Here is a 15,638-nt window from a genome sequence, read left to right on the forward strand (position 1 = left end):
GCGAGGTGGCCGGCTTCCTTCCTCTGGCCTCGGCGGGGGCCGCTCTCCCTGGGCAGCCTGGGGCAGGGCCGGCGAAGGCCTCTTCCTGCGCCCCTGCTCCATCCTGGTGGATGGGGAAAGAGGTCGGCTTCGACTCGCCCACCTTGTGCCCCAGGTCCCTCCTGGAAAAGAAGTCCCCCGCTGCATCTCAAAGGCCCTTTCCTGCAGGGAGCTCCCCAGGCAAATCCTGCCCCCCCCATACACTAGGTGGAGAGGTGACATTGGGTGATACATGTGGAGGGTGGGTGTGCCAGTGGGAACCGAGCTCGCTAGTCTTCAGCCCGGGAGGGAGCGCTCTCGAGGCCCCATCCAGAAAAGTGCCTACAGAGAAGGGGCATTTTTCTGTTTCTCCAAGTTGTCCCTTTGGCCTCTTCAGGAACCTCTCAACCACAAGGCTCCTATCATTACTGCTGTCCAGAATCCAGCTCTGCCCAGCGGAACTTCTGCAATAGTGGAAACGTTCTATATCCATGCTGTCCAGCGTAGTGGCCACTAGCTACATGTGACTGCCCAGTACTTGAAATATGGCTAGTGTGACATTTGACTTAATTTTCATGTTAATGTAAATAGCTCTATGTGGCTATCATACTGGCCAGCTCAGTAGATGACGGGGAAGCCTGCCTGTCATGGAGCCCCAGGATACCCAGGAGAGGACACGGGCTCCAGCTCTTTGCAGTGAGGAAATCAAGCCAGGCTGGCAAGAGACCTGAGAAAATGGGGCAGGGGGTCCGAGGCTGGGATCCAGGGCCCTGAACACAGGCTCGTGCTCTTGGCTCTGCGCTGTACCCTGCAGACAGCTCCTGCCTTCGGAAATCTGCCCTAGAGGAGCCCCAGGGTCCCACTCAACTCCAAGGGGTTGCAATTCTAGAGGTATGAGGTTTGCTGGGGGCCTGGTTGGGCCACTCTGTGCTTCCCCCTCTTTGGTCAAAAGAGGGGTGAAAGGCTACCACGAAGGGGAACAGCGCCCATGGCTTCAGCTCGGTGCTGCCTCTCATTCCCCAACACACGCCCCCCTACTGATAGCCTGAGGAGTAAGAGTGGGAGAAGACTTCAGCCTGCCGAGCCCCACGTCTGGGGGGAGGGGGGGCAGCAGTGTGTGTGGCTGTGTGCTTGTGCCCGTGGGCCCCTTGCCAGTGTGTGTGCAGCTCTGTACTTGTGAAAGCACCCCTGCACGGGATGAGGTGCCCCCAGCACCTGAGTCATATGGGCTGGCTTCTAATCTTGACTTTACGCATTTCGACAAGCCATCTTTGTCAAATGCCTTCCATTCTCTGAGCCTCAGTTTCCCCCCGTGTACAAAGGGAGCATCAGTCAGATCTCTTGGTGTTCCACGTTTTCAGGTGATGGAGTCTTAGACTGCGTGTGTGAATGGTGACGTGGGCCGGGGGGTTAGGGGGCTCTCGGGGCGTGAGAGGCTGGGTGGAGCGTGAGCTTGAGGCTGGCTTCCTCCCGCTAGGAGCAGCTTTCTGACCCACAGTCTACTGTCACAGCATGAGCCCTGGTCCCGCAGGGGCTGCAGGGAGCACAGAGCTGGCTCTGTGTGTAAGCAGCTCCACCTGAGCAGGGCTGAATGGCATCATCCGTGCACGCAGGAACCTGTGCGTGCAGGTGGGTGCTTAAGTTTGTCGTTTGTGTCACATTCCTGTCTGCACAGGATCCACGCTGCGCCTCTTTTCTCAGACCCCAGTGAACCCAGGTGCAACAGGGTTGTGAACATGAAGTCTTTATTCTGTTTGTTCTCAAAGCAGGGAAGAGCTGGTGCTGGAGGCAGGGCGAGCGTCCGGGAGGAGCTCCACACCCCATGCCCCTGCGTGAGGGCACAGGCAAGGGAGCGTCCCAGGGTGCTCTAGCTCTGGGCTAGGGCCCAAGGCAGCGCCCACCGGGGCAGTAGAGGGCCTCAGCGGGCCAGGGCAAAGCCAATGCGATTGTTATGCCGATCAAACTCCGTGTAGAACTTGCGGATGAAGCTGGCACCCAGGACCCAGACAGGCCCGGTGGGTGGTGGGACATCCAGACCATGGAGGGCCAGGGTGCACAGGTCCTCATTACCATAGGGATCCTGGCAGGAAGCAAGAGGGTTTCCCCCACTGCCTGGCACATAACCTTTCTTCTTCCCCCTTACCTGAACCCAGCAGCTGTCCTCAGCAACATCCCCCCTTCCTCCCCCATCTCCTCCGGCCTCTCTTGTCCTTTCAAGCCACCATGCATCCTCCTGGATGCACGTACGGAGCTAGATACTGGGCAAAGCATGCATCAGGCACAGTGCTACCTTCAAGAGCTTACGGTCTGGCAGAGCTTCCGATCTTAGGCAAGTTATTTAGCTGCCCTAAGTCTATTGTGTATAAAAGGGGGTAAGAGTATAGGAGCATAGCATTACTGGGGGCAGCTACTGAGAAGTCGGAGACAAGGGGCTGAGCGCAGTGATTGGCAAACTTGGCGACACATTGGCGTCACCTGGGGAGTTTTGAAAGCCACTGATGCTCAGGTGCCGCCCCCAGAGGTTCTGGTTTAATAGGTAGGGGATGTGGCTTGTTACTGGGATTTTTTTAAAGATTTATTTGCTAATTTGTGTGTAAGAGAGCGAGCAAGCACAGGCCAGGGGCAGAGGGAGAGGGAGAGGGAATCTCAAGCAGACTCCATGCTCAGTGTGGAGCCCCACTCAGGGCTCAACCTCACAACCCCGAGATCATGACCCTGAGATCACGACGCCAAGCTGGAACCACGAGTCGGTTGTTTAACCCACTGCACCACCCAGGCGCCCCTTGTTACTGGGATTTTTAAGGCTTCCAGGTGACTCTAACTTGTAGCTAAGTTTGAGAAGCCCTGATGTCGCATGAGGCCTGGTCCCTTTTAGGGGGCCTCTGCACACCTGTCCTCCCTGTCGCTGGGGGCAGCTTGCAGCCTCACCTGTAATACGTAGTCTGTACTGGTGAGCGTGTAGGCTCTTCCTCCAAGGTGGAAGGAGATGTCGGGGAGCATAGGCACCTGGTTACAGTTCACGACATACTGAGGGGAAGGCAAAGGGAGTCCCACTGAGTGTGGGAAGTCCCCCAGCAGACACAGTCCCGTGCCGTGCCTGTGGCTGGGGCCCTCTGCTGGCGGGGGCTGGGCACAGGGCCTGCCCCCTCCCTGGGGCACCACGCCACACATGGGAATCGGGGAGGACAGGAGGGGAAGGCCCAGAATAGCCCCATTTGGGACCTACTGCTTCTGGGGTAATTCTGGGGCCCGGAGCAGGTGGTGCTCCCCAGCCCCTGGTGTCCCTGCTTCCCCAGCTTCTTACTTCATTTGTGCTCAGCTCCTTGACCCCCAGGGTGTCCATGAGCAGCCTCAGGGAGCTGGTGGGACCCGAGATGTACGATGCGCCGGTATCTACCACTACCATGCAGCCCTCCTCGCAGACCACGGTGGCCGACCTCACAGACACCCTGGGGGAGGCCAGTCGGAGCGTCAGACAGACAGCAGGCTGATGGGACACCACCAGGCTGCATAGCTTCCCTGACTGAGCCCAGTGACGGGAGGCCATGCTGGTGGACCCGGGATGTGCTGGAGGAAGAAAGGTGCCGTCTCCTCCCCCAGCACATCCCAGGTGGCTTGGTGACCTTCCACCTCCTCTCAATGGACCCCCTCCCCCTCTGCTCTTCATACCTCCATGTTCCCCAGCCCTGGACAGAGCGCTCAGAGAGCAACTGTTGGCTGTGCCTTAAGAAGTGAGTGCATTAGGAGAGAGGACACGATGGTAAAGCGGCACCTTGCCAACCCCACCCTCAGCAGTGGCAGCATTTTTGGAGAGCGGGGAGGGTGGAGGGTTCCTGACCCTTTCATTTTGATCTGCCAGGAGCCGGTCCGGCTGACGCTCACGTAGTGGAAATTTCCGTGGTAATATTGGGGGTCACTGCCTCCCAAGACGAGCTCTCCTCCAAGCAAGTGGGAATCCCTAGAGGAAAGATCAGTGCTCCTGAAGACCCATAACCTCGAGACCCACCACCCCAGCAACAAGGGAAGTTGGGCAAGGGTACAGGGTGGGGCAGAGGAGGGTGGGAAGGGTGGCACGGCCGGGAGGCTGCAGGAACACCACCTCTCCACCTTTCTCGCCCCTCCCCAAGCCCAACCAGTGGAGGCTCCAGGATGGTTCGGGGGCACCGATCAAGCATCCCCACCGAGAAGGAATCCGGCACAAGGGCAGTGAGAGGAAAGCAAGATGAGAGCTGGCCGCACCCTCCCTCGGGTTTGTGGAGCTGCGCGTTGAGCAGGGGCACGGTGGGTGGGGGGACTCTCGGGGACCTGTGGGGTGGGGCTGGGTCAGGGGCAGGAGATGAACTGGAAGGAGGAGTGGACAGCTTCGGCATCCGGCAGGGCCTGGGCCTGCGGAGGCGAGTTGGGCTTGGTGGCATCTGCGAATCTGGCCCCGGTGTTCAGGAGGGTCAGGGCCGTGGGGGGGGGGGCTCGGCTCCTTACTTGGAATTTCTGCAGGGAAAGAGACACAGCAGAAAGGGGGCCCATGTTTCAGCGGAGCCTCACCAGCCTCTTGTTGGGTGGGGTGGGTATTATGCCCTCTTTTTACCCTTTAGGTGAAGTCATTTGCCCGAAGTCACACAGGAGGTGGGTGGGGTGAGTGGAGCCAGGCCCCTGGTGCCCTGTCCACAGCTGATCCCCTTGCCTTCCTCTCCTCCCTGCTGCACGATGCCTCCCCCAGCTCAGGGCCTACTCTGCGGGGCTGGTTTCCCGTGTGTATGTGCGGGACAGGGCTCTCCAGCAAATGCGTGCCCAGGGTTTGGCACATGTTATGCGGGCACCTGTAACTGCCTTTGCACAGTTGCGCATGTGCAAGCACCAGCAACGTCTGCCCCACTCCCAACACTTCAAGATTCCTCTGACGTTCCCTCCTTCTTGTCCCAGGGTCAAGGAAGAGGCAGGCCCTCTTCTCAACAAGGCCCTTCTTCTTCCTGCCTGCTGGATTCTCCTCGCTCCCATGGCCTTCAGGCTCCTGGGTCCTCAATGATCTCCTTTTTCCCCGTTTCAATCTTTCGCTTTCCATTGGCTTCTTCCTCCACCTGCAAGCAGGCTCTGGCCTCCGCCAGCATTTCCAAACACCCACCCTTCCCTCTGCTTCTTCCTGCGTCTCCACCTGGACCCCCTTCCTGACATTTCCTTCCCTGTCGAATCTCTCAGGGCATTCTACACCTGCCCTCACTTCCTGACACCCACATCTACCTCTCAACTGTGGGCCATCTGCCACGCTCTATTTTTTAAACAGCTCTGCCCGAGCCTGCCCCTGGCCACAGGGCCCATCGGTGGCCTTTGCTCAATGCCTTGCATTTTCTTTTCTCCCTTTTACCTGTGTGATCTCTCTGGGCCCTGACCCTCCCCTCCACTAGCCTTGTGTTCCTACCCGTATGATCCCTCACGGCCAGCTCTTACTGTCTTTCCAAACCCCGCAGCTTGGGGCCGATTACAACCTGCTCTACAGCCGACAAGGGTTCCCTGGGGCCGGCTGAACTGCACATACCCTCAGCCCAGAGTGGAAAGGCACCTATGTGTTTCAGCCCCACGCTCCCTGCTGTTGCTCATCGCGCCGTGATGTTTCTTGTTTTCCTTCCAGACTCTGTGAGGGCAGGGACTCTGTCTGGTACACCGTGTTCATGGCTACACCCCAGAACCTTCCATGGTGCTTGGCACATAAGCACCCAATATTTGTTGAATCAATGAAGGAGCAAATAAATGAAGGAATGAATGAATGAATGAGGTCAGCTTTCTGTGTGAGCGGAGTCACGTGCCCCGTACGGTAATGCTGTCCTCTCCATAACCCTCACCCTGCATTTTCCTCTTGTTCTAGAGCACTGCTAGCAGAACTTTCTACCATGATGGAAATGTTCTGTATCTCTACGACCCAGCATGTAGCCACTAGTCACTGTGGCTGCTGAGCACTTGAAATGGGGCTAGTGTGACTCAGGATTGAATTTTTAAAATTTTAATTAGTTTACATTTAATTGTGGCTTCCGTATTGGATAGGGGAATTCTCCATGTGGGTTGAATACCACCTAATCAGGAACACGGCACAGTTCTAGTCCCAACTCTCTTCCTACTCTCCCAGCTCTCCTGCCTCCCTCCCTCCCCCTGCCTTGGCCCCTGGAGTCCCAGGCTCACCTGCTGTAGTACACAGAGAAGACATCCTCCTTTAGCACCCCCTGGGAGAGGATGTGGTCAAAGACGGGGGTGACCCCGCCAACAGCCTGTGCAGGGAAGCCCATGCCCAGAACCCCATCAAACTTGGCCAGCATGAAGGGGATCAGGGGCAGCTCTGTGACCTCTCCAAACGTCTGTGTCACTGTGATTCCACCCACCTGTGGAAGGAAGGACCAGAGGAGACCAAGTCCACTGCCCCGTTTCTGCCCAGGGTCTAGTCTAGCGCCCACATGCCCTAGGGTGGAGCGATTTGGGATGAGACTAGTTCATCAATCCCCCCCTACACACACACACATATCCTCTCCTCTAATACTCGTGCAGGCTGTGGGGGTCCAGAGAGAACCGGGGCTGCCCTGGGACTGGGAGGGGCAGAGGCTGAGAAGGCCATACTGCCAGGAAGTAACAGAAAAGGTGCCAGGAGCTCCCACACCCCCTCACCAGGGGCCCAGCTTCCACACGGGCAGGACTGGCCCTCAGCTCCCCACCCTCACTGTGGGTAAGGATTTCTTCAGCCCAGCCAGTCTTTGTCCCCTTTTGTCACAGACAAGGGGAGGGTAAGGGCTCATACTGATTTGCTGTCACGTTCCACGTGTACCCCTCCTGTAACTCTGACAGCAGGAGATGGAGAAACCCCAGAATGGAGAGGGTCAGATGCAAACCAAATGAAAAAGAAAACCAAGCCCTGGCCCTAATCCCAAACTTTAACCTCGGCTGTGACCTTAAAACCTATGCCTGACCCTAATGTCACCAGTACCGCTGACCCTGACTCAGACTCTGATTTTAGTCTGGGGTCTGGTTAAGAACCCAGTCAGAGCTGGGTGACCTCAGGTAGGTTAGCTGACTGCAGGGCTCAGGACAGGCTCTCCCGTGAGCTCGATGTAAAAGCCTCCATAAATCACCCCGCGGGGAGTCAGGGGCTCAGGCCTGCTGTGTCTCAGGCTCTGCCACTTTGCCTCACTGGCCCCTGGCAAGCAGCAGGGCAGGGTTCCTCCCCTCCCCAGGCTCCAAGGTGGGCTGAACCGTACCCTCCCCAAGTCTGGGCCCTCAGGTGGCAGGAGATGTCTGGGGACAAGAAAGGCAGGGGTCAGATGACCTGGGGCACTCCCACTTACAGTCACCATGTCCTGGCTCAGGAAGCCTTTGACCTTCCCAGTTCCGTAGTGGATGGTGAAGGCTGTCCCGTTCTCCATGTAGCTGGAAGATTCCGAGGAGTCATAGAGGCTGTGAATCTCTGGCAGAGGGACATAGACTCAGATCTGTCCAAGAGAGGCCTGGGTGGGGGGCTTGGGCGTATGGTCCCAGTGATTGAGGACTTAGGTTCAGGGCTGCGGTGGCCCTGAGATTGGAGGCTTGAAAATGTGCTTCATCAATCAAAGACTTTCCTGGGCCCCGTCAGGTGCCCATATCTGTGAGAATTTTGTCTCAAATGAGGCATTTCAAAGTAATTTCTAATGCAGGGACGAGGAAAAGGTTCTGGTCCCAGTAAGCACTCACTAAGAGGTTGTTGACTAAGGAAAGGGGTAGGAGACCCTAAGTGCCTGAGTGGGTCTGAGAATTCAGTCCTCTCCCGATCTCAGGAAAGGGGAGAAATGGCCTTGTGGGTGGGCTGGGGACTCCTCCTGCTTGCCATTTTACGTTGGTGGAGGTATCAGGAGAATGGGGGACATTTTTGTCTCTCCTCTCCAGGGCAGTGGGAGCAGGGGCAGAGAGGAGAGAGCTCTGATAGTGGCAGAGGGCGTGAGGCAGGACTGGCCAGGCACGGAGGGAGCTTGGGGAGAGGGACCCCAGGCCGTGCAGAGATGGGGGGGCTCACCACAGGCCGTGTAGAGAGGGCTGCACTTGGTGGAGGGCACCCAGAGGTTGGCCGAGCCAGTGTCAAAGATGACTTTGAAGGTCTGGGGTGGGGTGCCGATGTCAATCTCGCCATAGTACTGGGTCTGTGGGGGTGAAAGGAAAGAGGTGGCTGGAGGGGCTCGGGAGCCTTGGGCCTTGGGGTTTTGCCTAATACCCCCCCCACCCCCGGCACGTAGGATGAGATGAGGGAGATCACACAGCCTCTCTGGGTTTCCATGTTCTGGCAGGGCCCCGGGGGAAGGCTTAGAACCGTCACCAGACTTCCCAGGAAGCGAGACAAGAGGGCAAAATAGAAATACTGAAAATGAAGCAGGAAGGTACCCCACCTCCCGAGGGGCTCCTGATGCAATCAGCAGTCAAGCTGTGCAGAGCCCGGTCACAGGAACCTGCCCCTGAGGTCATGTACCCGTCCTGCCCACCGGGGACACCTGGGCTCGAGGCCCAGAGCCTGGATTCCTGCATTCCCAACCTAGATCTGCCTCTGGGCTCCTTTCTGCCCTCTGTGCCTCAGCCTTCCCAGCTCTGAAACGGGAATTTTATAGGCTGCCTAGTGTGTCTCAGCAACTCCATCAGAGACAGCGTGGAAAGAGCACAGAAAGCCTTGGGCCTGAGAGAGAAAGGAAACGGAGGAGCAAGGCCCCAGCCGGGCACTCACATCCAGGTAGTTGGTGAGGACCACGGGGGAGGTGCTGTTGCCGAAGGAGTATCTCTTGGTGAGCTGGTTCCAGTCAGCACCAAGCCTGGCCACATCCACCCCTCGCTCCTTCAGGCTTTCCCGGATGGAGGGCATTTTCTTGAGGAAGATCCTGGCCCAGGGTGAAGGAAGAAAAAACCAGAAGAGCTCTGTACTCCCCCATACTAATGGTGGGGTCCTAGAAGCTTCTGGTACAACACTCCCTCACCCAACCTAGCCCAGAGACCGAAGAACCGCTCTTGTGCTCAAGGGCTCTCAAAGAGAATCTGCAAGCCTCCTCACGTCAACTGCACTGGTATTAAATGATCCTCAGGGCACTTCCTTCTGCTGACTTTGATCCCTATCACTACAAAGCCATGTGCTCCTTTATTCTCTCGTTCCATAGTTACATGCTGAACACTTACTCTGTGCCCGCCCTGCACTGGGTACTAGAGATAGAAAGATAAAGATCATCGCTGCCTTCGGGGAGCTCCAGCCGGCAAGGAGCCGGAGGAGGAAGAGAAGGAAACCCAACAATGACATCCCCTCTAAGATGACGACGGGCGTGCTCCCCTCAAGGCAGGGCAGGGGGAGGCAGTGCCGTGGCAGGCCTGTAGGTGGCAGCAGGCACCCACCGCAGCCTGCAGGGACTCGGGGATGCCAGGCCGGGGTATACAGCCAGCCAGGGCTGTGGGTTGGAGCAGGGGTGGGGTGGGGAGAGCAGCCAGCTTCTCCAGAGTGCCTGCACCCCCTCCCCTTGGAAAGATGTGCCTTCTTGAGCCTCAGTCCCAGTTCTGCTGCTTCTTTTCCCTGACACCTGCCTCTTGCCCTTGGAAGGCAGAATTAAAGACCCTGGGGGTGGGGGTGGGGGTGAAGCACACCGAGCTGCCACCTGGTGAGGGCCAAACACTGCACACGCCCCCGCATAGCCCTCCTGAGGCCGTCGATATCCTCACTCTATGATGAGGGAGCAGAGGCTCACAGGGATGAGGTGACTCAGAAAGGATGGAGCAGGGATTCGAAGCAGTGTGTCTGGTCATGTTTCCCAGAGAACATCCCTAGGGCTCCCATGTGAAGGCTCTTTGCGGAAGCCTGAGGGGGGGTGTCCCTAGCTGTTGGCCAGGGGGTCCCAGGATTCCGGCCCAATTTATGGGGAACCTGTCTTCCTTTCTAACTGTACATCTACTTATACTGCCCTTTCCTGCTCACACCCGGCGCTCCCGGACCCCCTCATGCCCATGGACCCCAATGCAGCTTTCCTGCCAGCCAGTGTCCTGTCGTAACAGACACGGCTTGTCATAGTCACGTCACCGTTTACTGCTCACCAAGTAGTTTCACAATTATGATCTTACTCTCAGCCATCCCCCAGGGTGGGTGATTATTCCCATTTTACAGACGGGAAAAATGGAGGGGCAGAGAAGATCGGATCCCAAAGAGGGTGCATTTGTACCTTTTACCCTGAACAGCCTCTGCTCTGGACCTTTACCTCTACTGTTCTCCTTTTAGAAAGTCCCTTCTCCCCACACCCCACCCTTGCTTGGGCTCCTGCTTCATTTCCCCTCCGGCGCTCACAGCCTGCACAGCGTCGTGCCCATGGAGGTGGTGCTGTCTGGTAGTGCGGGCGCAGCAGTTGTGGGCACACGCTTAAATCCCTTATTACTGTGGGATTCGGATCAACTTACCTAACCTCTCTGGGCCTTTTGAGCCCCCATTAACCCCCCTATGAAATCAGCGTGCTGATCAAGCAAGCTGCCCGCTGCTCAGCACGTGGAGAATGTGCGTGCTGGAGGCTAGACGAGCACCTAGAGGATGGGGTCCTGTGTTCAGGTCTCCCAGAGTGCCTTGCGGGACGCTGCGCACAGAGCAGGTGGCAACATTTTGTTTCAAAAGCCTCTTTCTCCATTGTTGGTCCAACCCCTTCTTCTTCTCTTTTTAAAGAGAACAAGCGAGAATGTTTTTACCTTGCTCTGCCTCTACCGGGGGTGGGGGCTGCGTCCAGGCACACTCTCACCCCACGCCCCTACCCTACAGTTACCCTCTGGGAGCCTCGGAGCAAGGCAAGAAGCTCTGGAAATAAAAGGTGCCATGTGTGTTGAGTCTCAGCCTCTCTCACGTGACCCTCTGAGCGTCGGTGTCCTCCCCTGTAAAATGGGACTGCTGGGTTGTCGAGAAGGGGATTTGAGACATGCGGAAAGATCCTGTGAAATCCTAGGCATTTTACAGGCTGTTGAGACCTATCCTCTTAGGGGCGCCTGGCTGGCTCAGTCAGTAGAACACGTGACTCTTGATCTCAGAGTTGTGAGTTCGAGCCCCACTGGGGTGTAGGGATTCCTTAACAGGGAGATCTTAACAAACAAACACACAAAAAGCCCCACCCTGCCTTTTACCTGGTGGCCTTCTGGTTCTACCGGCCCTCCCCACACTGAAACCCTTTCTCCCCGAGGTCCTCATCGTCTTGCTTCTCCCCCTTTGTGGCCTTAACGAACTTAGTGTACCATATGAGCCCAGTTCCCACAGGGCCCGGCCCTGGGTGTGGGTCTGAGGTCTTCCTCCCCCTCCTCTGGGCTGCCTTAAGCTTTCTTTTAATGCAGGCGACAATCCAGCCTGTAGGGCTAACACCAGCTGGTTTTTCCCGCGTGTTGGCATCACGCTGAGGGCTTTGCCTACCTTATCTCATTAAATCTTCAAAGCAGATCAGCGGAGTAGGTGCTGTTATTATCTGTTTTTTTAAAAACGGTAAACCGAGCCCTCGGGGTTAAGTAACTTGCCCACGCTTTCAGAGCTAGTCAGGTCTGCTGCTGGAGCAGAATTTAACACCAAGACAGTGCAACGCCAGGAGGCTAGTATTCAACCCCTATATTGTTCTTCCTTGGTAGGCTTACCCCTACCACCCCCTTCTTAATAATTAGGCTGTGAGCTCCTTGAGAACAAGGGTAGGTCTTAATCATCCCCACAGTGCCTCGCCTGGTGATCAGTGCAGGGAGCAAAAGCTTTGGGCAGAGATCAAATGACATGGCTTTTCGGCCTGAGGAGTGTGCCACCATTGGCTGTGTGACTCTGGGGAATCACCTCTCTGATTGGGACCATGCCTCCCTCCCAGCTGGTCATGAGGACTGGATGACGCCCCCTATCTGGAAGCCAGGGGTGTCAGGAAGGTGGGAACCCCTGTGCCCCCCTCCCACCCTCAGCCTGAGTTACCGTTGGAAGGCGCCAGGGTCTGCAGGGAGACCGAGGGTGCAGACGCCCCAGAGCGCCAGCAGGAGTCCCCAGCGAAGTGTTCTGCTCCGTCGGTCCATGCTCGGCCTGGGTGCTCGCCTCTCCCCAGGATCCCCTGAAGCCTTGTGGCTCCCAGAGCCCTTTGCCTTTTATGTGCTCCACCCTTGCGATGGTTGTGATTCTGCTCTGCCTTGATTTATGATCCTGGGGCACACGGAGGGCAGCCAGGAATAACCCCCCTACACAGGGGACAGGGCTAGGTGGGTGAAGGGTGACCAGGTTCCGACGCAGAGCCTTGGAGCCAGGGGAAGCAGGGCTGTGGGAAAGCAATGCTGTGTGCCCCGTGACGCCAGCAGCCCCATCTCGGCCTGACCCTGCGACCCCCAACCCCCGACCAGGCAGAGGCTGATGAGAACCAGCAGCGTTCAGGAACACGGTCAGGGCTGAGACAGGTGCAAAACCGAGGTTTCCCACTTCCCGTACAGACTCCACGCTCCATACCTTTCAAGCTCCATCCTCTACATTAACCTGGCTGTATCCCTGACTGGCATCTCCCACACCGCGTCTCAGTTCCCTTCTGGAACCTGGGTAACTCTTCCTGGCTTGTTCGTGACACAGCCAGACCCAGGGCCTTAGAGCCTGTCAGCAGCAGCCGCTCAGGGGAAGTACACCGCAGCGCCTTGTGTGGCCCCCTGGAAGCAGGAACTGGGGGAAGGGGTGTCTGTCCACTGGCAGTTGCCCCAGTGTTGGCGAGAGGGAAGGGCAGCCCTCAGGGGCTTGGGGCGGCTGCTGCAGAAGAGTGAGGTGGGGTGGCTAGTCTCCCAACTCCTCCTTCCCTTCCAGCTTGGCCCCGAGTCCCTTCTGGGCCCTGTCTCTGCCACCATCCCTTTTCCTTGTAGTTTGCAGTCTGGGGCAGTGCTCCGTACACACACACCTGGCCCCTAAATCCCAGGATCGGGGCTCCGATGTCCTCTCCCGGGTGCTCCCTGCTCATTCTTCCGCGTGCATTTCAAATAGCACCACCTGCTCCGTGCAGCCGGCCCTGGTTCAGCCTGGAACTGACTGCCTTCGGCTGTGGGCTTCCACTGAGCAAGGCAAGCTCTTCCAGAAGAGCGCGGACCTCAGCTGCCCCCTATCAGAGTTACCTCTGTAGACGTGTGTCTGCTTCTCACCGAAGCGGTGCTTAGCACTTATCAAACGAGTGAACTGGGGAGCTGGTTCTCGGCTAGATGTCTGGGACCTGGGTTCTGGCTTTGACTCTACCACGAACTTGCTATGTGATGTTGGTCCCCTCCCTTCCCCTCTCTGGGCCTCAGTCCTTAAATCTATAGCACAGAGCAGGTGCTGGACGGCCCCTAGGGTGCCAGACCCTCTAGTGGTATGTCCTTTGCCTCCAGGGTGCTGCTCTCTGCACCAGCTGGGAGAGGTAAAAACTTAGAGGAGACGGGGTGCCTACGTGGCTCAGTCAGTAGAGTGTCTGACTCTAGATTTCAGGGTGGTGAGTTCAAGCCCCACTTTGTCGTGGAGCCTACTTGAAAGAAAATAAAAGACTTAGAGGAGCTGATCTCTGTTACTAATGTGTTGGCTAATGAGTATGTTTGGTCCCATCACCGAATGATGGGAGGATCTGATGTTTCCTGGTGTAGACGCTTATTGGGGAATTTTCAGGCACTGGGGTTGGCAGGGAGGGAGGTAGCTGAGGGCAGGGGAAAGCTTTTCAAAACCCCTCAGAGTTGGGGATCTGTCTTGTCAGATTGAAAGAATATTAAGCATTCCTGTAGGCTTTCGTGCTCTTCATTCATTAGACAATATTCAGCAAGCATTTATTATTTGTCAGACATTTTTCTAGACACTGGGATCACAAAGGTGACAAAAGTAGGGGCGCCTGGGTGGCACAGCGGTTAAGCGTCTGCCTTTGGCGCAGGGCGTGATCCCAGCGTTATGGGATCGAGCCCCCCATCAGGCTCCTCCACTATGAGCTTGCCTCTTCCTCTCCCACTCCCCCTGCTTGTGTTCCCTCTCTCGCTGGCTGTCTCTATCTCTGTCGAATAAATAAATAAAATCTTAAAAAAAAAAAACAAAAACAAAGGTGACAAAAGTAAATGCCATTTCTGCTCTTGTGGATCCCACAGTCTGTAGGAGAGAGAGATTATCATCACAACATAAATGTAAAATAATGGCAATGACCAGCACAGTCAGGGGGCTCCAGGAAGGCATCTCCAAAGAAATGACACTTGGGTTTTGATCTGAAGGCTACGTAGGCAGGCAATGAATAGCTGAAGAGGGAGAGAAATAGAGTCCCAATGGGAGTAGCATGTGCAAAGGCCCTGTGGAAAGAGGAAGCACGATGAGAATGAGGGCCAAAAGAAAGCCAGTGTGGCTAGACAGAGAGCAGAGGAAGTGGGGCGAGTGATGAGATGGGGAGGCAGAGGGTGGGACGACCGAACACTTGCCGAATGTTTATTATGTGCCAGATGCCATTCTAAGTGCCTAAGACGTTCAACTCTTGTTAACAACCGCATGAGGGGGTCCCCTTATTATTCCATTTTATAGATGAGGAAACAGATACGGGAGGATTCAGAAAGGAACTTGCCTGGGATCACACTGACAATAACGGGTGCAGTCAGCCTGTAAGCTCAGGCTGTATGTCCCAGAACTCATCCCAGAGCGGACTTGAGTGTCAAACCACGAAAGTTCTTGTGCCCCATGCTGTGTTCACCTGAAGAGCACAAGGGATAAACAGGTGAAGAAGGGAATGATGATGTAACCAGATGTGTTTTGCAAAGACATGGAGGCTACAGAGTGGCTTAGCAGGACTTTAGAATGGTCCAGAATCATGTGGCATATGCCAATTAGACAGCCATAGCCACAGAACTAGGTTGGACCAGGGGAGGTGGGCATGGTGGAGATAGAAAAGATTGGATGGCTTTGAGAAATATTCAGGAAATAAAACTGGGTGATGGTTGGGATATGGGGCGTGAAGGGGAGGGAGGCTTCTGGATGCCCGGTGATACTGAGGGTGCAGTGGAAGAGAATCGGGATTCCAGAAGGGAAAGAGGTCTGGGGAGACCATGAGTTTGAGGACTGTTGAGTGTGGGGTTCCTTTGAAATATCCCAGGTGAAAGGGGGGCGGGGAGAAAAAAAATGTCCCAGGTATGACGCGAAAAGGCAGGTGCACACATGGACCTGTGTGAATAATTATGCGTTATTTGCAGTTGGTCATTAATGTCACAGATGTGAATAAAATTAGCCAGGGGAGAAGGCAAAGAGATGGGAAGCCCCAGACTCCAGCTTTCACAGGTCAGCGGTGGAGGAAGAGACCACAGAGAGGAGAACGGAGAGGCAGAAGGAAACCATTAGGTGTCCCTGGAGCAAAGGAGGAGAGCAGTTAAGGAGGGATAGTGAGCAATGAAGGGTGCCGCTCCAAGGTCAGGCAGGACAGGGGTTAAAATGTAGGTGGCTATGGGGCTCTTAGTGGGAGCTATTTTGGTGATGCAGAGGGATGGGAATCCAGACGGGGACGGTGGAAGAGTGACGGGAGATGAAGGTGGTACAGAACAGGCAGCTATTTTGAGAAGCTGGGGATAATGAAAAGGAAGAAGTGGTGGCTGGAGGGGAACGAGGACCAAGTGCGGCGTTTTCTCTCTCCTTTCCCGGGCCTGCCCCTCTC

The 15,638-nt window shown here is 56.2% G+C and overlaps 1 protein-coding gene across 1 annotated transcript; it reads right to left on the reverse strand.

Annotated features, from left to right (window-relative positions):
* Positions 1–1,779: 1,779 nt before the first annotated feature.
* Positions 1,780–12,048, reverse strand: REN (renin). Its single transcript, XM_002918212.4, has 9 exons — positions 11,951–12,048; positions 8,735–8,885; positions 8,039–8,162; positions 7,338–7,456; positions 6,187–6,383; positions 3,857–3,976; positions 3,323–3,467; positions 2,947–3,045; positions 1,780–2,098 (listed from the first exon to the last, which is right to left on the reverse strand). The coding sequence occupies exons 1-9, from the start codon at positions 12,046–12,048 to the stop codon at positions 1,937–1,939; spliced, it is 1,215 nt and encodes a 404-aa protein (XP_002918258.1). The 3' UTR covers positions 1,780–1,936.
* Positions 12,049–15,638: the final 3,590 nt, after the last annotated feature.

This window comes from Ailuropoda melanoleuca, chromosome 8, assembly GCF_002007445.2.
Source record: "Ailuropoda melanoleuca isolate Jingjing chromosome 8, ASM200744v2, whole genome shotgun sequence".
Lineage (NCBI taxonomy): Eukaryota > Metazoa > Chordata > Mammalia > Carnivora > Ursidae > Ailuropoda > Ailuropoda melanoleuca.